We start from the raw sequence: 14,240 nt of genomic DNA on the forward strand, positions 1-14,240 counted from the left end.
GGATGGTAGTCCAGCGAAAAAAAAGAATTCAGCAGTCTGGCCAGAACAAGGTTAATGCAGGTGGTAGGAAATTTGGTGAAGACATATCAAACAAGAAAAGTACCAATGAGGCTGAGGTGGTTGGTAGGACTGTTAAGTGTTCTCAAGTTTTTCAGGCTGTGAATTCTGCAGCAAGTCATCATGTTAGTGAAGGTAGTAGGGAGGAAAATGTGCTTAAGGAAAATGAGGGGTTGAAGAGAAATGTTAAGACAGATGCTGGTGGGATGAGGTTCTCGGCTGCTGCTCCAAGTCAGCCTAGGAAATCTACAGGATCTAAAAATCTTGTGATAACAGCTAGGAAGCAAAATCCCAAGAATTTCAACAGTAAAGGCAAAGGAGTGGCTCCCCTATCTCCTGCTGTTGTTGCTGTTGCCAATAATTGGGTAGGGCAGGACCTCTTAGGAGTTTAAAGGCAGTCCAATGGGGAACAAATTAAGGGTCAACTTTGGGGAGATTTAATGATGGCTGTTGATAATTCAATGGAGGAGGGTAGTGCTGGGAAGATAGTAGAAGAGAAGGTGGTCTTCGAAGAAGTAGTGAAGGATCCTGACCCACCAGAGCAAGATTTTGTAAAGGATGGCAAAGAAGAAGGTATCCAGTCAGGAATGGAGGTAGATAAAGCCTCAGGTTTGGGAGGAATTCCCGAATTTTGTTCCATGAATGTTGATTGCAAACCTGTAGGTGAGCAAAAGTTTACTGCTGAGAGTGACTCTTTTTCAGTTAATAATGAGTTAAGTAGCAAGTGCTTATAGAACTTGCAACTAAACCAATCTTTATCATGCATATCATTTCTTGGAATTGTAGGGGGGCTGCGAAAAATCAATTCAAAAGTACTTTTTCTAGATTCTGTAGAAAGTATAAGGTAGGTGTTGCTGCTATTTTTGAACCTAGAGTTAGTGGTTCTAAAGCAAATAGGATAATTCATTGTATGGGTTTTACTAACAGTATAGTTGTTGATGCTCTTGGTTTTGCTGGGGGTATCTGGCTGGTTTGGAATAATAGGGATGTTAAAATATCCCTCATATCTAAACATGATCAGTTTATTCATGTTTGGGTTGAGTTCCCTGATATGGTTGGTTTTTTCTGGACAGCAGTGTATGCTAGTCCTCATTATAATATCCGTCAAGAGCTTTGGGAGGATTTAAAAGTCTTGAGCAGAAATCTGGTTGGGCCTTGGCTACTGTCTGGTGATTTCAATGAGATAACCTTGGTTTCTGAAAAAAAAAAGGTGGGGGTCCTGTGGATGGCAGTAGGTGCTGTCAGTTTGCAAGTGTGCTTAATGAGTGTGGGGTTATGGATTTGGGTGGTGGAGGCAATAGATTCACTTGGAAGGGCCCAAAATTTCTCCATTTAGAGAGAGTCTATAAAAGACTTGATAGGGCAGTAGGGAATGAGTCTTGGAGGGCTGCTTTTGAGGAGGCTGATGTTCTTGTTTTGCCTAGGCTGTTCTCAGATCACAGCCCAATTCTGGTCAGAATGGTGAGAGAGGAGGTTTGCTGGAGGGAAAGACCTTTTAGGTACTTAGTTGTTTGGCAGAATGATGTCAGATTTCTTCCTTTCATGAAAAATAACTGGATCCCTTCAGATAGTTTGTTGGACAATCTGAACTCTCTGGTTCCAATGCTTAAGGAGTGGAATAAAAAAGTTTTTGGCTTCACTGAATTGAGAAAAAACAGAATCATAGCCAGAATAGAGGGGATACAAAGGAGGATCAAATCTGGCAACTGTTTGCAATTAGAGAAGCTGGAGGCTGTTTTGAATAAGGAGCTTTCTGAAATCCTTGATCAAGAGGAGCACATTTGGTTCCAAAAGTCTAGGGGTGAGTGGATTAGAGAGGGTGACAGGAACACGAAATACTATCACACTAGCACAATTATTCGAAGAAAAAGAAATAAAATTCTTAAGCTTCAGGATGACAAAGGCAATTGGGTGATTGAAGAGGAAAATTTAATTAACCTTGCTAGGGATTTTTTCCTAAAGTTGTTCAGGGAAGATTCTAAAGATGCTTGCTGGTTCCAAACAAACAATTCTTGGCCAAGCTTAAAGATGGACCATATTGATATGTTGGAAACTGAGTTAACCTTAGAGGAAGTGAAAAAGGCTTTTTTCCAAATGCCTCCTTTAAAGGCTCCTGGGGTAGATGGATTTCCAGCTATTTTTTATCAAAGGAATTGATGTTAAAAGACCAAGTCCTTAAAAGCATGAAGCATTACTTGGATAGTCTGAATCAGATTGGTGAGCTAAACCATACCCTGGTGGTGTTAATTCCAAAGGTGGAAAGACCCTGCTTGATGAAGCAGTTTCGGCCTATAGCTCTTTGCAACTCTATTTACAAAGGTTTTAGCAAGATTCTGGCTAATAGAGTAAAACCTTTGTTGGAGGAACTGGTGTCTCCAAATCAGGCCAGTTTTGTGCCAAAGAGAAATATTCAGGACAATATAATCATAGTCCAAGAATTGATTCACTCTATGCACAGGTTGAAAGGTAAAAAGGGTTTCTTCTCTATTAAGATAGACTTGGAAAAGGCTTATGATAAGTTGAGCTGGAAGTTTATTAGAGCAGTGTTGGAAGAGTTGAAATTCCCTAGGACTATGGTGGAAGCTATAATGGGGTGTGTGTCTAGCCCTGTTTTGGAGGTGCTTTGGAATGGTGCTAGAACCCTTAGTTTTTGTTCTCAGAGAGGGATTAGACAAGGGGACCCACTATCCCCTTATATTTTTGTTCTATGTATGGAAAAGTTGTCTCATTTAATTAGGGATGAAGTGGAGAGTAAAGCTTGGTGCCCAATGAGAGTTGGGAGAACTGGGCCACAGATATCACATATTTTATTTGCTGATGACATAATATTATTTGCAGAAGCCTCTTTAATTCAACTCAAGTGTGTTGTTAATTGTCTTGACAAGTTTTCCATGATGTCAAGTCAATGTGTGAGTTTTGAGAAATCTTGTATATACTTCTCTAAAAACTCTGATCAGGATATTATACAGTCAATTGCTGATGCTAGTGGGTTCAAGGTGGTTAAGAATCTTGGCAGGTACTTAGGAGCATTAATGAGACATGGCAGAGTTCACAGGGATCACTACTCAGATGTTATTGCACGAGTTCAGTCTAGACTCCAGGGATGGAAATCCAAATGACTCTCTATGGCTGGGAGAATCACTTTAGCAAAGAGTGTTATATCAGCTATTCCTTCCTATCATATGCAGAATAATTTGATTCCAGTCCATGTGTGCAATGATATTCAGAGAATGCAAAGAAGATTTATTTGTGGAGATGAGGATGATAAAAGAAAAGCTCATTATGTGGCTTGGGAGAGGATGTGCCAGCCTAAGGTGTGTGGAGGATTGGGCATTATCAACCTAAGGACTCAAAATGAAGCCTTTATGCACTAGCTAGCCTGGAAGTTGATAGAGAATAAGAACAGTCTTTGGGCTCAAGTCCTATTAGGGAAGTATGGCAGAAATCTAGATCCTAGCCGTGGGTTAACAGCTAAGAGTAGTGACTCGATTCTTTGGAAGAATATTGTCTCAGCTAGAGCAAAGATTGATCAAAACCTGGAATGGGTGGTAGGGAATGGCAAATCTGTTTTATTTTGGACTGATATGTGGGGTGGAAGGCAGGAGACTTTGCTGGATAGTGCTACTATCAAACCACCAATAACTGACCTTACCCTTAAGGTGTGTGAAGTGGTTGACTGTAAAGGTGAAGACTGGGATTGGAATTACCTGACTAAGTTCTTAGACAGACCATCTTGCAGCAATCTGAGTAAAATTAGTATTCCTGATGCTAACTGTTCTGAGGATTGGCTCAAATGGAAAAAACTTGCTTCTGGGAAATCAGTTGTGAGAAATGCTTATTGCCTACTTTTGAATCCTAAGTATGAGAGGGACAAAATATGGGCTGCTGTTTGGCAGTGGAAGGGACCTTTTAGAATGGCTGTTTTCATCTGGTTAGCCTGTCTTAATAAATTGCCTGTTAGGAGGATCACTTCCCTATGGAGTGGGGGGGAGGTTCTGTGTCCAACTTGTGCTGTCGGGCATGAAACATTGATGCATGTGATGAGAGACTGTTCTGCTGCTAGAAGCATTTGGGAGATTTGGTTTGATGGTAAAATTCCTAGGAGTTTTCTGCAAACTGATAACTTGGAGTGGTTTAGATTAAATTTGATTAATAAATTCCAGTCTCATTTGTGGCAGTCTTGGACTGAATTATTTGTTCTGACTTGCTGGTATTGTTGGCAGTGGAGGAATTCTGCCATTCATGAGGCAAGTTTCTCTAGACCTCTGTACCCAGTCTATGAAATTCTTTGCTACTTGAAGGGGATGAGAAGAAGTAAGAAGGGTGAACCAACAGTGCTTGTGACTAGCCAGTGTTTAAACCTTAAGGGCTCTGGTCAGAAGGACTCTAATTGCAAGGTGAGGATATATGTTGATGGTGCTGTCAGCATTGTTAATCAGAAAGAAGCTTGTGGAGGATTTGCTGTTTCAGCTGATGGTGATTGGCTAGGTGGATTTTCCCACTCGATAGGCAAATGCACTCCTTTGGAAGCTGAGTTAGAAGGCATCCTTCAAGGACTCAAGCTAGCTGCAAGATTAAAAATATCAAAGCTTTGGATATAAAGTGATTGTAAAGAAACTTTGTCGTGCTTAGAGGACAAGCCTGAAGATCTCTGGTTCTCATCCTTGCTAAGTAATATAAGGAAAGCTGTCATCTCCTTTGAGTTTGTTCAGCTGGAATACATTAATAGAGATAGTAATTTTGTAGCAGATCTTTTAGCAAAAAAAGGTTTGTATTTTAAGGGGGATGAGATAAGAGTGTTTGCCTTTCCCCCTAAAAGCATTGTAGCTTTGTAGAACACCTTTAGGGTGAATTTACTGATAGAGCATGTGAACTCTAACATGCATCAGTTGTCTTTGTAGTTTTGCTGGGCTAGGCCCTCCATTTATATAAAAAAAAAGGAGAGTAATATCTTCATTGTGGATTATGTTGTTCACGTGAGAGTTGAGGCTATAAATATTCGAATTCATAACGATTTATTAATGGCAATATTGGCATGCAACTATTGCTGAAGGAAACTCGTAGCTGCTGATTGCCGACAACCTATTTTCATCCGCTACATTATTGTTTTATTTTACCTTATTGTTTTATTTGAAAAAGAAAACAAAGAAGATAATAAAATGTCTTCATTAATTTTTCTAAAATTAAAAAGTAAAAGAGAGAGAGAGAGAGAGATTTTCTACTGAATAATTCTTTGTATTTTTGTTACTCTCTCGCCAATGCCCTTTCGTTGGAGTTTTTTTTTGGAAAGTTTGGATGACTTGTATTTTTTTCCTGAAGACAGAGATGTCTAGTCCAATAGGCCAGTAAGTTTCTTTTGGATCTAAGTGTTCTCTAAAGTACTTATAAATTAGATACCCTTGAGTTTAGCATATCATTGTACACTAAGAATAAAAAATGGCTTTTGTCAATGGGGTGGTGTGTGTACTGTGACAACATAACAATAATAAAAAGAGAATCCTCATACCTGTAGGCTTTATCTCTTATTTACAGAGTTTACCTGTGGGCATTAGGATTTTGGACTTTTTATGCCTCTTCTAGCAGCCCAAGCCCATGTTTAACGTTGTCGTATTAGAATTAATATATTTAATGGATATCCTCCTTTGATTATATCAGGTTTGTATTTGGATTACCCCTTATTGGGTCTTTAAATGGGCCTCACATATAAGTTCATAACAGTTGCCCCTCAGCCAGGCAATCTGGGTGTCCGGGCTGCCAGGGTACATAAATCTTTAAAGGTTGTCCGAATTTCAAAAGATTTCTGTACCTATCCGGGTATCAACAAAAAATTTCCCGGACTTCCCATCGAGAAGTTTCGGGTTTACATTCATAATTTCTCGGACTTCCCATCGAGGAGTATCTAGGTTTGTTATATTAGTTCTAAATAATGTATCTGTCCCCTATCTGGGCAAATTGAATCTTCAACTTGCCAACTTATTGTCTATATTGATTTCAACCAACTTGTGACCAACCTTGGATTGCTTTCACTTTCTATTGATGAGTTGCCCCCAGGTCCATCTTTTATCCACCCGGTTCAACTGCTCAATATAAGATTTGTCGTCACTTTGTTTCGTGAGGAAGTATCTCTATTGAAATCCAGCTCTTGGTCTTTGCTCAACGTAATTTCTTGTATTTTTGACGCTATATGAACCGAGTTAGTCTTTGTCCGTTTGTAAAATCATATATCCGAGATAAGAGTTGCATGTTGTTCGAGCAATGATGAGACCCTTACACGTGGTGATCTTTGATATTGCTAACGTGTTGTAGGCAGCTTACGCCGTCTTCGCATTTCGTGCGCATTAAATGCACGAATCATTTCACCCATCTAATCATTGCTTTTTGGGGTGAATTTGCACTTATGCCCCTAACCTTTGCCTTTCAAAACTCCAGCGATTACGTTGCACTATTCATATTCCCCCTATTTTTTTTATTTGCATCTTACTTTCAGTTTCTGAGGAGTCTGCATTGTGTCTTTCCTTTCATTTTCTTCAATTTGAAAGGCCTCTTTTGGAGCATATCCAGAAATTTTCTCATCTTCAACTAAGGTATCTCCACTTACCCTTCCAATGTTCCTTTTCCATTGTCATTATTTTGAATATTGAAGGTGTTCGTATTCTTTCACCCTCACTTGTCACGCGCATCTGTCGATTCTTTGGGTTTTCTGCTTTTGGATCTTCGTTAATTTCTCCCTATATTGTATTATACTCTATAGTGCTTAAATGCTTGTTGAATTTATGTAGCATTTTTGGTGTTTCTGGGTAGATAAGCATATAAGTTTCCATCATTTCTCTAGAAACACCAGGGTGTTCATTATATTTATCCTTTGTTAGATGTAACGCCCCGTCTGCAACCAGTTAATTAACATTCATATGATAGTAAGCGTAGCATGCTCAACTTAATTAATGCGGAAGCTAACTGAATAAATTTTCTCTTTTTCCTTATGTATTGCAAACTTTTTCACTTCCATGGCCAAAATAAAACGGACATCATTTCGTCTCTATTTTAGACCACTGAGGATTATTCCCTCCAAGATAATTTCAACCTGATTGACAGTTTAATATTCCAGGCATACCACAACATATATAAAACATATTGCCCAGCCATCCATGACTTAGGCTATCTCATAATCATATTGTCTCAAAATAATATCCATGATGTTACTTATATAATTACATCAAATAAACAAAAGAGATAAAATTAAATAAGTAACATAGACTTGAGCATGCATCACTAACAGCATATACAGACTATCGACATGGCATAGACACTCCCTATGCTCTTCAAAAAATAACATGGTATATATACATATCCAAAATAAAATCATGTTAAATACATATAAGCATAACAAGCTAATCCTGACTATCAGGTCAGGTAATATCTCTCGTCTGACTTCTTGCCACGCGATGCCTCAGCACCATTAGCTCCTGTACCTGAAATGGTAATCCCCATAACGCGTGGTGAGATAATATAATTACCTCAGTAAGCTAGGGACCCTTGAGGGCTCCTCCACTCCTAAGCTCACTTCTGGTATAATTACAGTACATAAAATATCCATGCATGCATCAAAATATGTATGATAATACAGTGTGCAATAATGTAATTCTACTGGCCAGAGAATATAACAAGTATGCATTACGCAAGGAAATACCGTCTTGCAACATACCGTATGAGGAAACACCGTCTTATGCCTCACACAAGGAAACATCGTCTTGTGTGGCACACAAACATACATACATATACATGCAACATATAACAGTTCATATTCACATACCATATAAAAGTACCATCCTCTCTCGGAGTTTGGTGGAACAAACGGGGAATTAACCCCAAGGATCGAAAACTTACCTAGAATAGCTCTTTTTCTAGCCTCTTCCAAGTCAAACGGGCAATAAGTCAACAAAATGCTCAACAAATGACCAACACACCTATCCATGGTGAATTTATCACAATTAAACATATACCCATTTCATATAAGTTTCACATCAAACCATTGTTTGATACTTACCTCAATCTCAAGTAATCAAGAGTCTTGCTCAATGTCCATGTTCTTGCTCCACAAGTCCACTTGGTCTCACACTATAATCAAGGAACACATTTTCATTATTATCCATCATTAATGCATACATACGGTACTGTTCATCTCTACAGTACTATTCATGTATATGTCACTATACACGTATACGACACTATTCAAAAATCCTAAGTTTACAAACCCTAAGCTCATGCATTTGTCCAAAAACATAAGAGAGGGTTACGGTAATTACCTTGGGTGTCTCAATCTACCAAATGGAAGACTAAACAAGCTTCCAAGCCAAGTAATATACCTCTTCCAACCCCAAATCCGAAAATGGGTCCTTCAAAATATGTTTCACTCTCATTCAAATGTAGCTACCAAGTTGAAGGGATGAGGGAGAGGAAGGAGAACAAGATGGAGAGAAGGAATGAGAGTGATTTCTCTTTATTTCCTTAAGGGTTTGATCGAAATAAAATGGAAGAAAGAAAAAGAGCTCTCCTTCATTTGAGAGATGAGGGATTGGTGCGGCAGAGAAAGGAAAGAACGAGAGAAATGAAAATAGTTTGGTATTTTAAGTGGCTCTTATATCTAATTGGGTATAAGTTTAACTCTCATTCTAACTTTACATATTGGTTTACAATATTTTTATGGTAATATTTATCATTTTACTTTTCACTTTCGAGAAACTTTGTCTATTCACATTTTTACTCCTTAACTGTTATTTTAAGTTCTTAACTCTTTTTTACCAAATGTAACTTTATTTATTTTTCTTACACTTTTTCCTCTAATTATTCTTCGATATTATGATAAAATTATTGATCTCTAATTAAATCCACAATTACATGTAAGGGTTATTATAATAAGAAAAAAAATCATAGTTGAATTGGTTCGTAATTAAGCTACTAGGATTGGTACGAGGGATTTTGGTAGTTTGCCTAAGGTCATAGATTCAAACCTCAGTGCTCCCATTTTATTAAAAAAAAAAATTAGTTTTTAATAACAGGTAACATTAAAGTAGAATCAAGAATTAATATCAAACTTAATATTCAACGGAGATAAGAACATGAATAAAGATTGTATCTTACTAAACTTAAATAAGAGTCCTCTGCAATACAAACAGCAGCAGCCTAGAGATAATTCACTGCACAATAAGTGGCTACTTGTGCGAGAGAAAAACAACCAGCATTAGGACTCAACAAATTCAACTACTTCTCAAATCAAAAGTATGAATTCCAAAAGGATAATTAAGATATGACAGAACAGTAGTCCATTTAGACAAATATGACATAGCACAGGTGGACAAAAGGATAGTTATAATCTCATTATGCATCAACACATTCAGTTTTAATCATAAAACAAACATTATAAAATAACATTCCAATCAAATTAATTCAGCCAATGCTAATTGAATTGGGACAAAGATTATTTCAGTACAGACACATAAAGATTATATAGAACAATGATCTTCTCTTCAGAACAAGAAATTTTCTGAACGATAAGCAGTAAGCACCATCAATTGAGAGATTGAAGCAAGTGAATCTGCTTTGCCTTTGTAGCTCTGGTACTAAAAAGTCTAACTTTACTTCCACCCCATGTGATTCTACAAGTATTAAAAAGTAAATAAACAAGAAATGAATCAACCTTTTGCTTGGGGAAGAAGGAAGCATTTAATTAAATAAACTATCAATTTAATTTCCTTCCAGAATTAAGCACAAATAAATCTCTGAGGAACCATCACAGACATACTATCTAGACAAACTACAAAAGATTGATTATTTACAAATCTTAACATCAGTTTTTAGGCCATTTTACAACATGTAGGAATCTAAAATTCTAGACTATATTTGTCTACGAGCCACAGAAAAGATCCCTATATTTGGTATCATGTGAGACACAAGGGTCTTGGATTTCTTTTTTATATAATTCACCCAAAAATCTAATTTAATTACATTGATCTTAAGAATTCAATGATTATAAATTTGTGTACTTTAATGCTCTCTTCAGCCAAGTGTGAAAAATGAGTACCACACTTATCTGCTTCTCTGTCCAAAACCTGAGATTTTGCAAATTTGAACATACTTAAATTCTTGAAATTTCAACAACCATTCACTTAGAGCTATTCGAATTAAAAAACTGATTTGATTATCAGGTGGAAGTCATTATATGAAAGAGATAGAACAGAGGAAGTGTTAAAATATTAGTTCCAAAAAATCTTGAGTATATACAACATAAAAAGAAAACTTCCAACACTAAATTAAACTGAGATGCACCTCCTACAAGAGGTACATCAACGTTTCATTTTCTTGGTAAAAAAAGAAAAATGAAGATAAAAGACATATCTCATCAATATGACCATCATCAAAGGAAAGTAAAATTTCCAGTAATGGCATAGTAATCAAAATCATCGTCACCTTTTTCTAAAAAGAAAAATTTGTCATAACAATTGTGACATGTATACAAAAGCATTCTCTTTCTTCAGAGTTGAAAACCGTACCAAATTTATATTAAATACCTATCATTGTTTGTTATTCATATGTATACAATCTGCAGAGGTAATTTTGATACATCATTCACTGCAACAAACTTCAAGATATTATAAACTGGAATCCATTAAGTAAAAGAAAAAAGGTCATCATATGCTAAGTTGTAAATAAATGAAGATATAGTTATACAGTCCTATATACAATTGAACCCAAAAGTGCAAACAAGTAGAAACAAAAAGAAATAAGAAATCCATTAAGAAAAATCTATATTTTCGGTAACAACAAAATTTAATTCAAATAGTATAATTTCTTCCTCCAAATAATAAAAAAAAACGAAATCGTCTAAAGCAGCAATCTAAAATAAGGGAAAAGTAATACCTTCAACTTTTGACCGCGTTGTCTGAGAATTCCTATTCCGATTCTGGTTCACCAATGTAGACTCGTTTGATGTGCGATATTTTGGGCCAATCCCATCCAACTTCTGGCTGGTACCTTCTACATAGATTTGGACAATCTTCAATACATAAGTATTCAAGGTAGGTGAAACAATGCATGTCTTCAGGGAGTGAAAGCAATTTTGGACACTTTATAATCATAAGTGTTTTGAGATGAATCAAAGTTGACAGCCACTTGGGAAGCTCCTTAAGATTGTCACAGTTATCAATCAACAAGGAATGTAATGGGCTTCCAGATCTTTGCAGCCATTGAGGCCAAGTCACCAGCTGTGGCAAATAACTAAGTTCTAATAACTTTAACCTTAACTCAAGGATTTGGTTGTCAAGGCCCTTTGACAATTCCAACTTGTCGCAGTTCCTAATAAGCAAAGTCTCTAGGTTTGGAGTAGCATGGAGTGGCAAAGACTTTAGATTGTCACAAGAATCAATAAACAACCCTTTAAGATTAGGCAGTTGCACCGCTTTGAGGAATGATACCAAATTGTCACAATTGCTTAAACTTAATAATTCTAGAGAAGTCAATTTTGCAACTTCTTTGTCCGGAAAATCAGATTGCTTTGTGCTTATACCCAGGTCTCGAAGACTAATCATGTTTCCTATTCCTTTGGGCAATGTTTGTAAATTAGTGCATCCTCTGAGATCCAAAACTAGTAGATTTTGGAGCTTGCAGACTGAACTAGGGAGTCGCTTAAGTTTTTCATTAGAGTAAAGACAGAGAAATCTTATATGCTTCAACTTACCAATGGAGCTGGGCAAACTCTCATATTCAGACTCAATTAAATTCAAAACCCGCAAGTAATTGCACCTTGACACCAATGTATTAAAGAAAGCTTCATTGTTGGCTCCATTAGGAAAAAATATGGTTCTCAGACCTCTTGGAATGGAAGAATGGTCAAGCAAATCATTTTTAAAAAATGACAAATGCTGGGCATGCTTACATATGTTCTGATTGCTAGAATTTAACAGTTGAAACTCTTCGTTTGCGACATACGTTGCAAGATCATGCACCAAATCGTGTAATTTAAATTCACAAGCAGTACCATGGTCAATAAAATCTTGAAGAAAAGATCTTGACTGCAGCTCATGCAAAAATTGATTGCCAACTTCTTCAAAAAAATTGTTTTTGTTTTGTGTTGGAAGAAAACTGAGTGCCACCCAAAGTGCAATAACATCAAAACTATTGAACTCAAAGTCTTTTGGAAAAAGGGAGAAGCAGGCAAAACATGATTTTAAATATGAAGGCAGTTGATCATAAGTTAATTGTAGAGCAGGAAGAATGTCACCTTCTTTTTGTGTTAAATTCCAAATCTCATTGTCTCTAACAGACTCCCAGTCTTTCAAATCAACTTTCAAGAATAGTGAACTTCCAACTGTTCTCATGGCCAATGGAAGCCCATCGCATTTTTTCACAATGTCTATCCCAATCTGCAACAATTCAGGATATCTTCTCTCTTCTCCTTCCTTAAAAGCCCATTTGACAAATAGGGACAAGGAATCATCTTCAGAAAGAACTTGTAGATCGTAAGATGAACCAGTGGACATCATGGTAGCAATTGAGTGGCTACGTGTAGTCACCAAGATTTTACTTCCTTCAGCACCTCCTTGTAGTAAATTCTTCAACTCGACCCATTTAACACGATCCTCGTTCCATACGTCATCCAAGACAAGCAAAAACTTTTTACCTGCAAGGTTACTTCTTAGAAGACGTTGTAGTTGCTCCATATCAGAGTTTTTAAAGCTCTCCCGGTGAGCTTGGACGGGAGCAGAATCACTACTATTAGTAGCAGATTTGAGGATTTTACGAAGCAAACCCTCAAGTTCAAAATCATCAGAGACACACACCCACATCTTCAATGGGAAAGACTTATCTATACTCTCATCATTAAACACCAACTTTGCAAGTGTAGTCTTTCCCAAACCTCCAATTCCCACGATGGGGATAACAGATAGACTTATATCATCACCATCGTATTGTAACAAAAGCTCTAAAATTTTATCTTTATCATGTTCCCTTCCTATCACATCTGAAGCATCAACATGGGAGTGAGTCATTTCCCTCCTATGCACAACACGTGTATCATTCTCAATGGTTTGAAGGCCAAACTTTTGCCTATCAGCGGCTACGTTATCTAATCTCTGTTTGATATCTTTGATCTGATGCGCCATTCTAATATGATAAACAAGAGGATTTGAAGTAGAGAAGAAACGGCGTACCTTCCTTGAGTTGCTACCGTAAGTGTTGACAACATGCTTACGTAAGGCTTCGCACTCAAAATCATCGATTATGTCTTCGGCATCAAAGAAAACACGCTTAATCTGTCTAAGCCACACACGCAACTCATTGTTCTGTTGCTGCTTTTGCTCTGCATCCAACAGCACAGCTTTGATGAATGTCACAGTTTCTTTGAGTCCATTCAGATCGGCCTTCACACTCAACACCGAAGAAGCTTCTTTAACAGTCAAAGAAGTAATCTTCCCAATGAGTGAATCTGCGACGCTGAAGAGAAGGGATTCGGCCATGATTTTGGGGGAAAGATGAAAGAGAAGAGAAAGGAATGCAACGCACTTTTGAGAAGTGTGCGTTTGGAAGAGGAGAGCCAAGATGCAATGTAAGTAAGTACACACGAGGTTGTGATGTGAAGTCAATGGCTAAAATATCTTAAGCTGAGAGAGTATCACAACAGTACATTAATTGGGTGCTGATGAAAGAAAAATGTACTGTAGATAAAGCTGATCTGGCAAGTCGCTGTTTGTTTACCTTTACAGAGGTCAATAGATAACTGTTCTCTAATTTATATATACGAGATCGGGATGTTTAGAAATTACTAAACCAAATAAACCATCTTTTCTTTAGCACCAAGTTGTTAAAATTTAGATTTTAAATAAATTTAAAAAGGGACTAAAAATTATAAAACGATATAAAAAAAATCATATGTACGTAAAAGCATTTAAAATATTAATAAAATTATTTTAATAAAAAAATTATAAAAACATAAAATCGTAATAATTAATTGAAATTTTAACAACCATCTAATTATATTAAGATTTCACTCTTACAATTATTTATTCATTCGGACACCAACACGGAGAAAGCACACATTGATTTACCATTTTTCGTCCAAATAAAACCCCATTATTTATTTATATTTATATGTTCTGACATAACATCCTTAATTATTTTATTAATAATTA

At 36.7% G+C, this 14,240-nt stretch overlaps 2 protein-coding genes across 2 annotated transcripts; one reads left to right on the top strand and one right to left on the bottom strand.

Annotated features, from left to right (window-relative positions):
• The first annotated feature begins 500 nt into the window (after window positions 1–500).
• On the top strand, window positions 501–2,214 carry LOC133308038 (uncharacterized). Its single transcript, XM_061508620.1, has 4 exons — window positions 501–720; window positions 844–901; window positions 985–1,115; window positions 1,268–2,214. The coding sequence occupies exons 1-4, from the start codon at window positions 501–503 to the stop codon at window positions 2,212–2,214; spliced, it is 1,356 nt and encodes a 451-aa protein (XP_061364604.1).
• Window positions 2,215–11,003: 8,789 nt separating this feature from the next.
• On the bottom strand, window positions 11,004–13,568 carry LOC133308039 (putative disease resistance protein RGA3). The gene has a single exon (XM_061508621.1). It carries the CDS (start codon window positions 13,566–13,568, stop codon window positions 11,004–11,006), a length of 2,565 nt encoding a protein of 854 aa, XP_061364605.1.
• Window positions 13,569–14,240: the final 672 nt, after the last annotated feature.

Source organism: Gastrolobium bilobum, unplaced genomic scaffold (genome assembly GCF_033153095.1).
Source record: "Gastrolobium bilobum isolate Gb01-03AN ecotype WA unplaced genomic scaffold, APGP_CSIRO_Gbil_v1 utg2779, whole genome shotgun sequence".
NCBI classification, from domain to species: Eukaryota; Viridiplantae; Streptophyta; class Magnoliopsida; order Fabales; family Fabaceae; genus Gastrolobium; species Gastrolobium bilobum.